The following is a 16,762-nucleotide window of genomic DNA, read 5'->3' as shown; positions in this document are numbered from 1 at the left end:
GCTACTATTGTAAAGTAAACTATAATTTATAAAGGAAACTGAATATGCAGCCTTTTAAGCAAATGTAATTCAGGTACTGGTTGTTCACAACATGTACACAAAAAGAGATACAAGTCACACAAAGGATTTGAAATTCTCACATTTAATGTGATGAAATGAGTTATGAAATTAAATGTACCATAATTTTTCTGTAACATAATACTTGCATATAACAAACAAATAATTACAAATTTTATGAGGCAATTCTCTCTCTCTCTCTCTCTCTCTCTCTCTCTCTCTCTCTCTATCGCGCGCGCGCACACACACACACACACACACACACACACACACACACACACACACATTTATTTATTCATCGAGTCACGGTAAAAAAACAAATTACAACTCATAAAATAAGTCTCCTATTGAGTTATTCCTGGAATACTGTAATTGACATTAATACTAAAAAAACTGACAGATAACTAAATGATTTATAAAATAACTTCATTAAGACTGTTTAACATTTCAAGCACTTTGTAACAACTGATAACAGTTACATTTTAAATTGCAGTACAGTCAATGAGGAATGTTGAAAAATATTTACAGTGTTATAGTCTCTTTAAATACAAAACAGGCAAAAGTTTGATCTAATTATCAATTACAATAAATATACATACAGGAGTGTGATTTTTAATCCCATTCTTATCTGTACATCATTACATCAGGACTTTGGTACATACACATATAGGCATCACATAACAAGCGTTTTGCATGTTCAGGTAGAAGGCGATCGTCTTTTATTTCTTGAAGTGAACGTGTCCCTTCATCAGACAACCAGTATGGAAGTTTTGGACAAAGAACCATTTCAGGAATATTATACCCATTTTGTTCACCTGCAAGAAAATGGTAGCATACACAAATAAAAACGAAGAACAAATAAGACTCGGAGCTGTTTTCTCCAACTGCAAAAAGTGCACAGACACTACACAGGTTCATTCATTCACCATCCTTAGTGAAAGAAATATGAGAGCAAGCACAGGTATATAGAGTAATTACTGGCCTATATTTGTATTCTCATCAGTAAGTTCTGGTTAAAACTAAATGTTTAAAACTATTTACGGAGTCAAAAGAGAACAATTTCTACCTGGCAACAAAAGCAGACAGGATCTAAAATACAAACTAGCAATACCAAGAGCAACATTTCTGAAAAAGAGAAAATTGTTAACAAAGAACACAAATTTAATGTTAGGAACTCTTTTCTGGAGGTATTTTCCTTCAGTGTAACTTTTTACAAAAGTGAAATGTGGGTGATAGTTTAAATATTTAGATAATAGAATTTTCTAAAATGTGGTGTTACAGAAGACAGTTTAAGATTAGATGGACAGATCGAATAAATAATGGGGAGCTACTGAATCAAATTGTGGATAAAACAAATTAATGGACAACTTGTCTGAAAGAAGAAATCAGCTGGTAGGACACATCCTGAAGCATCAAGGAATTGTGAGTTTGGTAATGGAGGAAAGCATGTGGTGTAAAAACCTCTCAGGGAGAGACCAATATTTGACTACAAGCAATTTCAAACATAGCAAGTTGTGTGGCTGTACAGAGATGAAGCGGCTTGCGCAGAATGGACTAGTGTGGAGAGCTGCACTAAACCGGTCTTCAGACTGAAGACCACACCAATTGCTTGATGCTATCTGCCAGAGAATGACACCCCCGCCCCCCTTCTGCTGAGGTAAATTTTTTTTGACATTGTGGCTTGTGAAGTCAATGCTATATTATCAACAGTGCCATCGTAATGATGACATGTCTTTTGGTTTAATTTATGTTCGCTTCACCTTACATTAAGCTGAATGCCAACTTCATGAACCATTCAGCACACCACTTTACTTCTGCACGCATGCAAATCATATTTTTGTGCTGAACGAATTGGGGGAGGGAGGCTGGCAGTGCTTTCATATCAATCTTCGTGTGATAAGCTCACGTAAGCTACCTCCCACAAAACCTAGGGTCTAACTTCCAAAAAATGTTATCAATGTCAAGCATAATTCCAAAAAACTAACTTATAATATGCGAAAATTTAGGTTCAACAGAAAAAAGGAACAATTAGCACCCATAAAAAAAATCAGACATAGGTTAAAAACTTGCTCTCGATCCTCAACTGTTAAAAAATGATAAATTCAAAAGAATTATATCACTCTCTGAAGATAAAATTGTGACAAACCCATTTTTGTAAACTATCATTTTGTTTCCTTAACTCTTAAGGAAACTGATACCATCTCCTTTTGTGATGATGAAGCACACAGGCACTTGTTTTACTATTCTACTTTACTAACAGCTTGGTCTACAGCTGAGTAATCGCTCAAGACAGGGTGCTGCAGTGCCTGCATGTACTTTATCTCCCTGCGATCTTAGTTATTTTTTTGCCAATAGATTTTTATTTACTTTCAGATTTAGCTGTGATCAACTTTTTGGCGTTGCAGATTCTATAAACAGTAATATATTTTCACACTAGGTATTTGAAATGGTTAAAAAAAGTTGTGACTTCCTGTATAAACATCTGCAATACAGGTTGGCACAAATGACATAGAAATTCATTAGCAATCGTACAATATACTTGAGTTCAGATAGTTTATCTACAGTGATTGCCATCGACCGAAAAGCATACATCACTGACAGAGGGTGGGGATAGTGGTGGGGACATGACCACTGTCTCTGACTGCTAGGTCTGGCGCCAGCAGCCAGAGACAGTGGTTACGTGTGTGCAAACTGTGTTCATTCTATTTCCGAAGGAGGCCTTCTGGCTGAAAGCTCGCATGTTTGGTAGTCTTTTTGCTGTACCTGTCTGCAACTCAACATCTCACTAAATGGTGAGTAACAATATATCATTTTTCATAATATTATCGTTATTCCATCCTGAATTATCCACTGTTTCATTTCAACATAACTAGTTTAAAATCTAGATCCATTGCCAGACACAAATGAGAATTTTTCACAGAAATTTCACATTTTTGTCGTATAATATAAGATGGACATGGATATGTTTGTATGGTTGCACAACAGCAAGTTCTTTAGTGCCCATGCGAAAACTGACTGACAAGAGTGTAGTAAAATACACAAAACAGGAAGATGAAACACAAGTAACAAAAATAGGAAAACTGAGGGTACCCGCAAAAAGCCAGAGAAGAAAGTGGCCGCCAGCTGAACCTCCACAAAGCCGCACGCCTGGTCCTGACTGCAGAGCGGCATTTGGCACTCCACCAAAGGACAGGTTGCCTCTACTGTTCTCCGTGGACTGTGGAATGGATGCTGCAGCAGCGTGGTGGATCATTTTGGTAATATGATCCACCTATGCCTCGACATACGCATAATGTTCGAACTGGGCCAACACTATAAAGTGTCCCGTCAGCTTTACCGAGCACCAATCGCGGTGGTTTCATTTTGGGTTCCACCCCATCTGGTAGGTGAATCCAGATCGCAAAGTGATCACTTCTATGCAAGTCATCAACCACTTCCCATTGAGGAGAGTGAGTAAGAGCTAGAGAGCAAAGTGAGAAATCAGTGGTAGAGAATGACCCAGCTGCTGTGCAGAAGTAAGTGCTCTGTCCCGCATTTAGCAAGTATGCACATGATGACATGAGAAGCCTCTCAATGGCTCTACCCCTGGGGCAGGTAGTTGCAGAGCCCCAAAGCACATTGTGTGCATTAAACTCATCACAGAGGATGAAAAGGGGGGGGGGGGGGCTGTGTAATAAGGTCAGTTAGGGACTCTTCATCAAGTGCATCATGTGGGGCAAGTAAAGGGAACATATTGTCAATGGATGACGCACGTGCACTGATACATTAACTCCTCGTAAAGTCGTGAGGGGGGCGAGGAGCGGTAGTCGATGCTGATGAAAATAACTACGCCTCCTCCAGCTCTCTCACCACTCATGTCGTCCTTTTAGTGGTGTACATAGTTTCGTAGCTCAGGGGTCTACGACTGATGGAAATGAGACTCTTGGAGACCCAGACACATTGGTGTACCCTGAGATAAGAGACGGAGTTTCTACACATGAATCCCACACCCCTGCAAGTTCCATATAGGATGGGAGCCATTTCATCAATGTGGCTTTAATTTACCCCTATCTTTGCACCGTGGAGGTGAAGCACTTGTAGAGCATGGGGGAGTGGAGGGGCTGCCTGGATCCAAGGCCTCTAACTCCATGATGTCCTCCTCATCAGTCAGACATGAAAGAATGATAAGGCCTCTAACTCCATGATGTCCTCCTCATCAGTCAGACATGAAAGAATGATGTCTGACGGAGCTCAGGACAGCTTTTGACCCAAATGTTGTGAACCTTTCCCTGCACCCTGTCCCTTGAGGAGGAGGGAGAAAGATGGCATTGGGAGGCACTCTACTTCTTGTGTGCCTTCTTGACAGTCACTACGGAACTGTTGGTGGTCTTTTCTGTGGCGGCTGCTTTATCCTTACTCATTTTGCCTGGGCTTGTACAAGTGCAAGTAAAGGTGCTGGGGGTGGAGGGTTGTACACTGGACGACATCTGCGTCAATGTGTTGACCTTAGGAACAGGTTTCTGTGCGATGGAAGTATAAGAAATGGTAAACACAAGAGATTTCGTCAGCTTATATTCCTTTTTGGCTTCTGCATAGGAGATTTAGTTTCTGGATTTTTCGCTCCTCTGCAAGAACAGGACTGTCTCAGCTCCAGGCGGTGTGGTTCCTAGAGCAGTTAACGCACACTGCTGGAGGTGGACAGTCAATCCCAGCTTCATGGGCTGCCATTCCATATTTCCCACAGGTTGCTTCATCCCCACAACTCAGCATTGTGTGACCAAAATGATGGAAATGTGTAGACCGCATAAAGTTAGGTACATAAGATCTAACCCTAAGTCGGAGGAAACCTGCCATGATGTGGTCAGGCAATGTTGAAGAATTAAAGGTCACAATGAAGATGGTGGTCTTCTCAATTTCTCCATTATTCCTACACATCCTTTGCTCTACGTTCACTATCAACGGTAATGCCCTTTACTGTTTAATTTTGGCTATGTCAATGTCCATAATGTCATGGCATGTGAGCATAACCTTGCTAGAGTTAAGGAAGTTGTGCAATTCAACAGTTACATCACATACACCCAATTTTTCGGTCTTTGTAAGTAGTTCCGCCTGCTTTTCCCTGTTAAGTCTTGACTAGTAAGGAACTGTTCTGCAGCAGTTTAATAGACTTCAGGCTTCCAGCAAGTCCTTCCAAGCCTTTATGGATATAGAAAAAGGACACTTTTTCAAATGTCACTTCCTTCCTGTTAATGACCAAAAATACATTTTGATTTATGAATCCTTGAGCCCTGTTACTATAATTCAACTGATGCAGGTTACCAGGAGGGCTAGCCTCCCTCATTTGTTTGGAGGATCGGGTGTGAATACTCCCAGGTGGAACACCCTTCCCACAGGGAGGAGGAGATGATGATTTCAAGAGTTCCATCTCGGTCCCACAAGCAGCTAGGAAAAAAAAAGCCCACTCAGACAGAGCCCTGCATACCTGAGTAAACCTTATAAGAGGGTTGGAACTTAAATAGTGGCAACAATTTATTCACAACCGATACAAAAGAGTTACATGTTTGCACCTGTTACTGTCCTTCAAAGCAGTCACCAGCATTGTGTAGAACCCATTGCCAGTGACGTGGAAGGCGTAGTATACTGTTAGCAGAGCCTGTTCTGTTGATGGTGTGAATGGACCACTCTAAAGGGATTCTCGTGTATGACTCTAATGGTGTTATCCTAACGCCTTCAGCCATTGGTCACTGAAAATTGGCTGTCGACAGGGTATCTCCCATTTCCATCATACCTCACAACAATGCTTCCGACATTGCTCTGTGTTACATTTAACAGCGTTTGTGAAGTGAGCCATCATGTTTGTGTATCACCTGATGTATGGACAGTCGTGCAGCCAGGCCATAGAGTACACAATCATACTCCACAGTCAGGGCTCAGGAGGCAAGGGGTGACAGAGCAGATCACGCATGTGCTGAACACATGAAATTGGGGTGTGTGGCGGGCTGCCTATACTGTGTGTGTCTGCCCATGTGTGAGCTGAAGGGAAGCTTGCAGGTATGTGTGTCCAGTGGGATAGCTTTGCAACAGCCTGCTGTAGAGGTGTTTCATTACTGTGCCATCCTGTTCTTTGATACACCAGTCAAATTACTGACTGGCTGTTGCAAAGCTATCCAACTGGACACACATACCTGCAAGCTCCCCTTCAGCTCACACATGGGCAGACACAGACAGTGTAGGCAGCCCACCACACAGCATAATTTAATGTGTTCAGCATATGCATGATCTGCTCTGTCACTCCTTGCCTCCTGAGCTTTGCCTGTGGAGTATGATTGTGTACGCTATGGCCTGGCTGCACCTGTCCATACGTCAGGCGACACACAAACATGACGACTCACTTCACAAACGCTGTTAGGTGTAACACAGAACAATGTTGGAAGCGGTGTTGTGAGGTATGATGGAAATGGGAGATGTCCTGTCGATAGCCAATTTTCAGTGACCAATGACAAGGTGCGACAGATGATTTGTTTTATAGCGCTTAATTTAAGCTCATTCACACTCTAACCACAACCTCGCGATAGGTAATATACCTGAGAAAACGGTCATCAACAATTGCTTTGTTCACGACATTTAAGGCTAACCTCCAAGAGCAAACTAAAGACAAAGGTTTCATAATGTGTTTGTTTGCGTAGCAATTTTCTGCAGCAAAAGTTCAGTTTTAGCGGTAACCGTAAGTTCTCGCTGTCACTGTTTACCTGAAAGTATCCTCACACTCGCTACACGGGGTGCCGCGTTATGAACCGTTGAGCACGCCTAGCTGGCACTTGATTGTATATTATAGGCAACACGAGTGGATTCCAATCGAAAAAAGAATGATACGAAGATTTGGGATCCAAAGACATGAAGAAAGAAAGCCGGACAAGAAATCGGAAGTGAACTAATTGTTGTGGTAGTTTGGCAACGGCGAAGGGTTCAGGCGTGACATTGAGCACTGTGTTTGGAAGAAAACAGCTGTAACGTGTGAAGTGTCAACTATCATGTGATTTTAATCAGTCTATAGTTGTTTATATAACAACTTATAGGGGTTTTATTTTTCTCCTAGTATTTATAATATTGTGGCAAAAATTAGGTACACACATTCCATATCCTATAAATTTGCATCAATGAGTAAATATATCCCCCCCCCCCTTTCCCCCAGCATGACTTCAGGCATCGTCTTATTCTGGCCAAGTCCATGTGAAATCAACCGATGGTCTGGTTATTTATATGTAAAAGATTTTTCAGAATTTGATAATTTTTGTACATTGGTGGTAGTAGTTTTTTTGCTTAGAAAAGTCCAAAATTAATTTTTTTGCACCTTTTGTTTTTGAGTTATTAACTTCTTAAGTGTCCAAAGCTGCATGGCTTTGTCACTTTCTGAAACCCATAGCCATGTCTCAAGAACTATTTGACTTACAGATCTACAATGCGTATCATTTTACTCAGTTCCTTATGAGCTTTAAAAAATGTACTACTTTAATATATTCATAAAAATGCTTAATTTATACAAATTTTGTTAATGTGTGTACCAATTTTCTTGAAAGTATTCCTGTGGGAACATATTAAAAGATATTTTATTTTACTGGTAAGTTCAGTAGCCAGCACGCAGTATGTAGGACTTCAGACTTATTACTAAGTTGCAATGGAAAACTTAAATGGCAAAATCCCAAAAAAGGCTTTTTTTTAAAGTGACTTCCAATTTATACAGCATTAGAATGTTAACTTTGAAAATACTTTAACAAACACCGTAACACGTTCTATACCTTCACTTCACAAATAAATTACTATTTGAATGCCTTGCAATTAGAAACTTTTTACTTGTGTTCAACAAGAAAAACATTACTGTAATTAAATTACAATCTTATTAGTCTAAGATTATAAACTGCAGTCTCCTTTTAAACAGCACAACCTAGACCTCTCAAGCACGACATGTAATCGTTATAACAACAGATTCTTTTCCAACATAATCTGTGAAACTCATCTCTTTATCTGAAGGTCTCTATATGAGTGGTTGTCAAACTTTTTTGATCAAAAACCAATACTGAAATCATGGGGCAGCACCTTGGGCCGCATATGTACCTATCTTATTATTAACAGATCATCTTCATAAATTGGTATGTTATGAGCTCCTGACAGACTAGCTATAGTAAAGGGGAGAAAAGTAAGTCATCTGCTCCCAAGTACTGATCTTTAAAAGTCAGCACCATTCGGAACACTTCCTATGGACTTTCCCTCGATTCTTACAAGTTAGTGGCGCCTTCCATCAATAATGCTCGAATTCAGTATGGTGTTGGCCCACCCTTAGCCTTGATGACAGCATCCACTCTTGCAGCAATACATTCAATCAGATGCTGGAAGATTTCTTGAGGAAAGGCAGCCCATTCTTCACGAAGTGCTGCACCGAGGAGAGGTATCAATGCGGGTCTGTGATGCCTGGCACGAAGTAGGTATGCCAAAACATCCCAAAGGTATTCTATAGGATGCAGGTCAGGACTCTGTGCAGGCCAGTACATTACAGGGATGTCATTGTCGTGTAACCACTCCATCACAGGCCGTGCATTATGATTGTGTTGAAAGATGCAATTGCCATCCCCGAATTATCTAAACCAAGCTGCACCAACATTGCCCCATATGGAATGTGCACACTGTTGACACCCATCAGCTGATCTGCAGACAGGTGCAGGTGTTACAGGCTACTTGCCGAACAGACATTCCGTGCATGCCCACATCACTTGGCCAACACCATCCACAGGCATTCGGCCTTGGCAGAAAAGCTGCGTCGGCTACGGTGCAGCTGCCTGACTGCCCACATATCAGTTACTTGCCCACCACGACACCCATAGGCACCTGGCTGCCTTCCAGCAGACACTCGATTGCTCCATGACATTTTCCGACATTAAGTTACCCTCCGCGATTCATGAATTTAATCATGATTAGAAAAAGAAAAAAGAAAACAAGCAAGTAGAACAGAACTATATTAATAAAATTTATCAAGGAGACATAAAATGTATCACACACTGTACTTTGAATAGTACCAACACTAAAATCCTTCAGTTACTTCAGAGACAAAACTTTTAAGGTTAGTTTATATGTGGTCTGTGCCTTATGTTAGCATAATTCCGAAAAATGATGGAGTGCTTGATCTTTATGTCTACTGAAATGTAAGTTAGTTTCTATTTACAACTATGGTTACGATTATACCACTCTTTCTTGATCATAACTTAGACCCAAGGACCCTCAATGGAGTTCCTTAATGGCGCCAAAATGTATTGGATGGTTCCACAAAACAAAGAATAATAGCATTTTTATGATACAGCTGACATTTTTAATCATGAACAAATGTTACAAAATTAAATGTATGTATGTACCTTTTCTATCAGCCATTGAGTCAAAGAAACACCAAGGAGCCTCAGATCCACTACCACACTTAACAAATGCTACGTAATGAGATGTTTCAATGCAAACAACCGCAAATAGTTCCATGTAAAGCCGGGGTATATGGCAGTGGTCTTGCAAAACAGAAAACTCCACAGGCACTGACAGTCGGCGCCACGCGTGATTATTTCTTCGTTGATGGCTATGGGCCTGTAAATACACAAAAATGTTTTGAACACACTGTTTACCAATTCAATGATAAACATAACCACACCTCATTGATAAGGATAGGAGAATAGGGAGAGTATCCACAGTTAATACTTTTGCAGACCCGAGTATTAAGGACAAATAACATCATTCTTTTCCGTGTCATGCAGGGGACACTCAATCCAGATACTGATAAATAAATTTATAAGTACTTTGAATTTACGAGAGACTGAATGGCTGGCCAGTATTTACCCTCAGGTGCTGAAACTCTACAACTGATACGGTTCAAAGTGAAAAACAACTCCTAACTTTTGGAACTAATAGTTTCTACCTGAGGTAACCAACACAAAGGTTAGAAAGGAGGGCAATGAACTCCAGGATGAGATTAAAATTTCAACTTATTGAAAAACTTGGCATATCTGCCTTTATAGCTTTTTTAAGAAAATTATCATATATTACGTATCTCAGTCACAGGGCACACAAGCAGTATGATAACCAATTTTGACTAATTACCAAATTATTGCTAGAAGATATTCGTATGTTACACAATAATTACCTCAGACATGTGCTTTATACTGCATGCATAAATGTATATATAATTTAGAAATGTGGGAAGGGGAGGGGATAGGACAACATGCAATAAAAATGGAAGTGTCTGTGTTCCACCAAACCTACAACAAATTATTTAATTGTTAACATTTTCAATCAATGATCTGATACATAGTTATCCAAACAATACACATTCAAAGAGCACACAAACACCAGTTTATCGCTGGTCGAATGTGGTCACAGAAACTGAAGCTACCCCTGATAATTACCATTTATCTCTGAACCATTACCCTTATTAATAAACACTAAATGTAGGAACAAAGCAATAAACAGTATTCTACTATTCACACAATTAATTCCTTCACAAGATTAATTACTGAGGAAGGTATTTAACAAACATTCACTAATTATATAGACAAGAAAGAGAGGAAACATTATAATATTTTAAATCTACCAAAACAAAATGCACTTCTGTTTTCTAAAAAAAAATCCTTGACTGACACTGTTTTCTACCAAAACAATAAAAAGAAAAGCTAAGCAATTTTTCGAAAAGTAATTTTCATTTTGGGGACTGTTGTGCCTGAATTACAAGAAATTCTGAGTATTTGATAAATATACAGCAAGAAGACAAACTTGAAAATATATGGATGCTACCATTGAAAATATTTAAGTCTGATGAAAGGTCCTTAGAAGTAAAGTCTGGAGTGACAATAAATTTTCTTCTTCTCTAAAATATCACAATGAGTAACTGAAAGCATCAATGCTAAAATATACAACTACAAAAATTAGAAACATGTCTCTCATAGAGATAGAGGGGCTGGCCAGTACTTACCTCAGCTCAGTACAGCCAATAGATACACAAAAAACAGAACCGAAAATTTACGTTCCTAGCTTTCAGAACAAATGTTCCTTCATCAGGGAGGAGAGAGGGGAAAGAAAGGGAAGAAGGGAAAGTAGATTCAGTTACTCACAACCCAGGTTATGAAGCAACAGGGAAAGGAAAATAAGGAGGGTAGCAAGGATGGAGGCATGGTTGTCAGAGGGAAGCCAAAGATATTCTACTGTAAGTACTGTGCCAGCTTCAAACCAAAGAGGATGCATACAGAAGTAAATAGGTATATAGTATAAAGATAAACACAACTATGTAGGATGAAAAGATGCGTCAATGGCTAAAGAGGAAAGGGAAAGAGGAGAAGACTGAAGAGTAAATGGGAGTGAGGTTGTTTAACGTAGGTTCAGTCCAGGGGGATGGCGGGATGAAAGGATGTGTTGGAGTGCAAGTTCCCATCTCCGCAGTTCAGAGGGACCGGTGTTGGGTGGGAGAAGCCAAATGGCACATACGGTGTAGCAGGTTCCTAGAATTATGCTGGAGGGCATGCTCCGCTACTGGGTATTGGGCATCTCCTAGGCGGACAGTTCGTCTGTGTCCATTCATGCGCTCAACCAGATTAGTTGTTGTCATACCGATGTAAAAGGCTGTGCAGTGCAGGCATGTCAGTTGATAAATGACATGTGTAGTTTCACACGTGGCCCTGCCTTGAATTGTGTATGTTTTACCAGTAGCGGGGCTGGAGTAGGTGGTTGTGGGAGGATGCATGGGGCAGGTTTTGCAGCGGGGTCGGTTACAGGGGTAGGAACCGCTGGGTAGAGAAGGTAGTCTGGGAATATTGTAGGGTTTAACAAGGATGTTACGGAGGTTAGGGGGGCGACGAAAGGCAACTCTGGGTGGTGTGGGGAGAATTTTGTCAAGGGATGATCTCATTTCAGGGGTTGACTTGAGAAAGTCATATCCCTGGCGGAGTAATTTGTTGATGTTTTCGAGGCAAGGATAATATTGGGTGACAAGGGGGATGCTTCTGTGTGGTCTGGGGGTAGGAACATTGTTGTTGGACGGGGAGGAATGTATTGCTTGGGAGATCTGTTTGTGGACAAGGTCTGCAGGATAGTTGCGGGAGAGGAAAGCACTGGTCAGGTTATTGGTGTAATTGTTGAGGGATTCGTCATTGGAGCAGATACGTTTGCCAAGAATACCTAGGCTGTAGGGAAGGGAGCATTTGATGTGGAATGGATGGCAGCTATCAAAGTGAAGGTACTGTTGTTTGTTTGTGGGTTTGATACGGACAGAGGTGTGGATGTGAGCTTCAACAAGATGAAGGTCAACATCCAGGAAGGTGGTTTGGGTTTTGGAGAAGGACCAGGTGAAATTCAGATTCGAAAAGGAGTTGAGGTTATGGAGGAAATTAAGAAGTGTTTCTTCACCACGAGTCCAGACCACAAAGATGTCATCTATAAACCTATACCGGGCCAGGGGAAGCAGCTGTTGGGTCTTCAGGAAAGCCTCCTCCATGCGGCCCATGAAGAGGTTGGCATAGGACGGAGCCATCCTGGTTCCCATGGCCGTTCCCCTGATTTGTTTGTAGGTCTGGCCTTCAAAAGTGAAGTAATTATGGGTGAGGATGAAGTTTGTAAGTGTGATAAGGAACGAGGTTTTTGGAAGATCTTCGGGTGGGCGTTGGGAGAGTTAGTGCTCAAGGGCAGAGAGACCATGGGTATGTGGGATGTTTGTGTACAGGGATGTAGCATCTATGGTGACAACAAAGGTTTCAGGTGGGAGAGGAGTGGGAATGGATTTGAGGCGTTCTAGGAAGTGGTTTGTGTCTTTGATGTAGGATGGGAGTCTGCAGATGATAGGTTGGAGGTGCTGGTCTACCAGAGCTGAGATACGTTCGGTTGGGGCTTTGAAGCCTGCTACAATGGGACGGCCAGGATGGTTCTCTTTGTGGATTTTGGGTAACAGGTAGAAGGTAGCGGTACATGGCTCAGGTGGAGTGAGTACGTCTATGGAAGCCGTTGTGAGGCCTTGTGAGGGACCTTGGATTTTTAGGATTTTCTGCAGCTCAGTCCGGATGGAGGGAATGGGATCCTGGGTAACAGCTTTGTAGGTTGAGGTGTCGGAGAGTTGACACAGTCTCCACACGGTCAAGTACGACAGTTGTGGAGCCATTATCCGCCGGGAGGATGACATTAGAGTCATCTATTTTCAGCTCCTTAATGGCACGGGATTCAGCTGGGGTGATGTTGGGGGTTGTCGGGATGTTCTTCAAGAAGGACTGGGAGGCAACACTGGATGTGAGGAATTCCTGAAATGTCTGCAAGGGATGGTTTTGGGGGAGGGGAGGAGGATCCCTTTGAGAAGGCGGTCGGAACTGTCCTAGACAGGGCTCAACACTGGGTCTAGTATTTGGGGGCTGTGTTTGGGTAGTGAAGTGATATTTCCAGTTGAGGTTCTGGGTGAATGAGAGGAGATCTTTAACCAGGGCAGTGTGGTTGAATTTAGGCGTGGGGCTAAAGGTTAAGCCTTTTGATAGAACAGAAGTCTCTGGAGGAAAGAGGGATCCGCATGAGAGGTTTAGGACGGAATTGGGACTGGTGATATGTGGCATTTGACTGTGATTACAGTTGAGATTTGGTCTGTGTGGGGTATGTGCTGGGATGGGGAGATTGAGTAGAGTGGCTAGGATAGGTTTGTTGGCTATGAGGGGGGTTTGTTGAAGGTTCTGTTGTGGTTAGTGTTTGTGAGGGATAGGGAAAGGGACCCCACTTCTTAGGTGTTGCACTAGCACTGTGGATAGTTTTTTCAGGTGGTGTGTGGCATGGAACTCAAGTTTGCAGCTGGCATCTAGGATGATGTTCCTGAGTGTGTTCTCCAAGCAAGGGTTTGAGAGCTGGAGGACTTTGAAGAGAGATAGGAGCTGTTGGGAGTGGTGGTTACATGAAGTAGTGTAGAGATTCAGGACAAGTTGGGTAAGGGCTAAGGATTGAAGGTTCTGGAAGTCCAGGAGAGACTGGTGGAAGGAGGAATTGCACCCAGAGATGGGAACTTTTAAGGTAAGTCCTTTAGGGGTAATTCCAAAGGTTAAGCAGGACTGGAGGAAAAGTATGTGGGATTGCAGTTTGGCTACGGTGAATGCATGTTTCCGGAATGAATGTAAATAATGTGGTATAGGATTAGGGTACATAGTGGGTAACTGGTGGGTAGGGAAATTAAATAACTAAAGTTGAAATAGTAATCATAAGAAGGAATAAAATGCGGAGGGAAGGGCGAGAAAGAAAGAAATTGTGTTGGTAATGTTCAATACCAAAGGAAGACCACTAAATAAGAAAAATACGGAAAAAGTTGACCAGACCAAGCAAGTATGTCCAGATCAGGGGAAAAGAACACAGATTGCTAAAAACAGAGATCACGAGTGGCGAAAAAAAAAGAGCGCGCGTGCCGCAAAAGAGATCGCGCGTGCCGCAAAAGAGATCGCGCGTTCCGCAAAAGAGATCGCGCGTTCCGCAAAAGAGATCGCGCGTTCCGCAAAAGAGATCGCGCGTTCCGCAAAAGAGATCGCGCGTGCCGCAAAAGAGATCGCGCGTGGCACAGAAATGTTCCAGAAAAATTTTCCTGTGGCAGAGAAAGATAGCCAATGGCACAAAAATATCGCCAGCAACAACAAATCGACGGAAATGGATGATACTAGTAGGTGTGGAAGAGATTGTTGGCAGTGACTGTTGGCCGGAAAACAGTGAATAACGAACGTTAAAACTATGGAATGTTAAATAAATAAATCAATAAATAAAAAAAGGAGAAGAGGACTATAAACGGAACAAGATAATAGGAGGAAGATGAAACTAGCACAGTTGGTGACGAAAATATTTATTTAGTATATATAAAACACTGAAGAAGAGAAAGTGTTAAGATGACAGACGTAAGTGATAGCTAACAAAATGGACAAAACAATGAAGGATGTGGACCATATAGGTGATCTAAATGATTAATGGAAAATCTCATATAAAGATGTGAAACAAATACTAACAAAGAGATAGAGGGGCTGGCCAGTACTTACCTCAGCTCAGTACAGCCGATACATACACAAAAAACAGAACCGAAAATTTACGTTCCTAGCTTTCAGAACAAATGTTCCTTCATCAGGGAGGAGGGAGGGGAAAGAAAGGGAAGAAGGGAAAGTAGATTCAGTTACTCACAACCCAGGTTATGAAGCAACAGGGAAAGGAAAATAGGGAGGGTAGCAAGGATGGAGGCATGGTTGTCAGAGGGAAGCCAAAGATATTCTACTGTAAGTACTGTGCCAGCTTCAAACCAAAGAGGATGCATACAGAAGTAAATAGGTATATGGTATAAAGATAAACACAACTATGTAGGATGAAAAGATGCGTCAATGGCTAAAGAGGAAAGGGAAAGAGGAGAAGACTGAGGAGTAAATGGGAGTGAGGTTGTTTAACATAGGTTCAGTCCAGGGGGATGGCGGGATGAAAGGACCACTATGTACCCTAATCCTATACCACATTATTTACATTCATTCCGGAAACATGCATTCACCGTAGCCAAACTGCAATCCCACATACTTTTCCTCCAGTCCTGCTTAACCTTTGGAATTACCCCTAAAGGACTTACCTTAAAAGTTCCCATCTCTGGGTGCAATTCCTCCTTCCACCAGTCTCTCCTGGACTTCCAGAACCTTCAATCCTTAGCCCTTACCCAACTTGTCCTGAATCTCTACACTACTTCATGTAACCACCACTCCCAACAGCTCCTATCTCTCTTCAAAGTCCTCCAGCTCTCAAACCCTTGCTTGGAGAACACACTCAGGAACATCATCCTAGATGCCAGCTGCAAACTTGAGTTCCATGCCACACACCACCTGAAAAAACTATCCACAGTGCTAGTGCAACACCTAAGAAGTGGGGTCCCTTTCCCTATCCCTCACAAACACTAACCACAACAGAACCTTCAACAAACCCCCCTCATAGCCAACAAACCTATCCTAGCCACTCTACTCAATCTCCCCATCCCAGCACATACCCCACACAGACCAAATCTCAACTGTAATCACAGTCAAATGCCACATATCACCAGTCCCAATTCCGTCCTAAACCTCTCATGCGGATCCCTCTTTCCTCCAGAGACTTCTGTTCTATCAAAAGGCTTAACCTTTAGCCCCACGCCTAAATTCAACCACACTGCCCTGGTTAAAGATCTCCTCTCATTCACCCGGAACCTCAACTGGAAATATCACTTCACTACCCAAACACAGCCCCCAAATACTAGACCCAGTGTTGAGCCCTGTCTAGGACAGTTCCGACCGCCTTCTCAAAGGGATCCTCCTCCCCTCCCCCAAAACCATCCCTTGCAGACATTTCAGGAATTCCTCACATCCAGTGTTGCCTCCCAGTCCTTCTTGAAGAACATCCCGACAACCCCCATCACCCCAGCTGAATCCCGTGCCATTAAGGAGCTGAAAATAGATGACTCTAATGTCATCCTCCCGGCGGATAATGGCTCCACAACTGTCGTACTTGACCGTGTGGAGACTGTGTCAACTCTCCGACACCTCAACCTACAAAGCTGTTACCCAGGATCCCATTCCCTCCATCCAGACTGAGCTGCAGAAAATCCTAAAAATCCAAGGTCCCTCACAAGGCCTCACAACGGCTTCCATAGACGTACTCACTCCACCTGAGCCACGTACCGCTACCTTCTACCTGTTACCCAAAATCC

The 16,762-nt window shown here is 42.2% G+C and overlaps 1 protein-coding gene across 3 annotated transcripts in view; it reads right to left on the bottom strand.

Moving 5' to 3' along the window:
* Window positions 1–466: 466 nt before the first annotated feature.
* LOC126088531 (uncharacterized) overlaps window positions 467–16,762 on the bottom strand; it is a 132,795-nt gene continuing 116,499 nt past the window's right edge. For all 3 annotated transcript variants that reach the window (XM_049906702.1, XM_049906701.1, XM_049906703.1), the window contains 2 exons: window positions 9,438–9,654; window positions 467–872 (listed from right to left, as the gene is read on the bottom strand). In XM_049906702.1, coding sequence (XP_049762659.1) covers window positions 682–872; window positions 9,438–9,654 — 408 coding nt within the window. In that variant the 3' untranslated portion in view covers window positions 467–681. The remainder of the gene's footprint in view (window positions 873–9,437; window positions 9,655–16,762) is intronic.

This window comes from Schistocerca cancellata, chromosome 6 (assembly GCF_023864275.1).
Source record: "Schistocerca cancellata isolate TAMUIC-IGC-003103 chromosome 6, iqSchCanc2.1, whole genome shotgun sequence".
Lineage (NCBI taxonomy): Eukaryota > Metazoa > Arthropoda > Insecta > Orthoptera > Acrididae > Schistocerca > Schistocerca cancellata.
The sequence above is the reverse complement of the archived record's forward strand: the minus strand, read 5'-3'. Positions and strand labels throughout refer to the sequence as shown.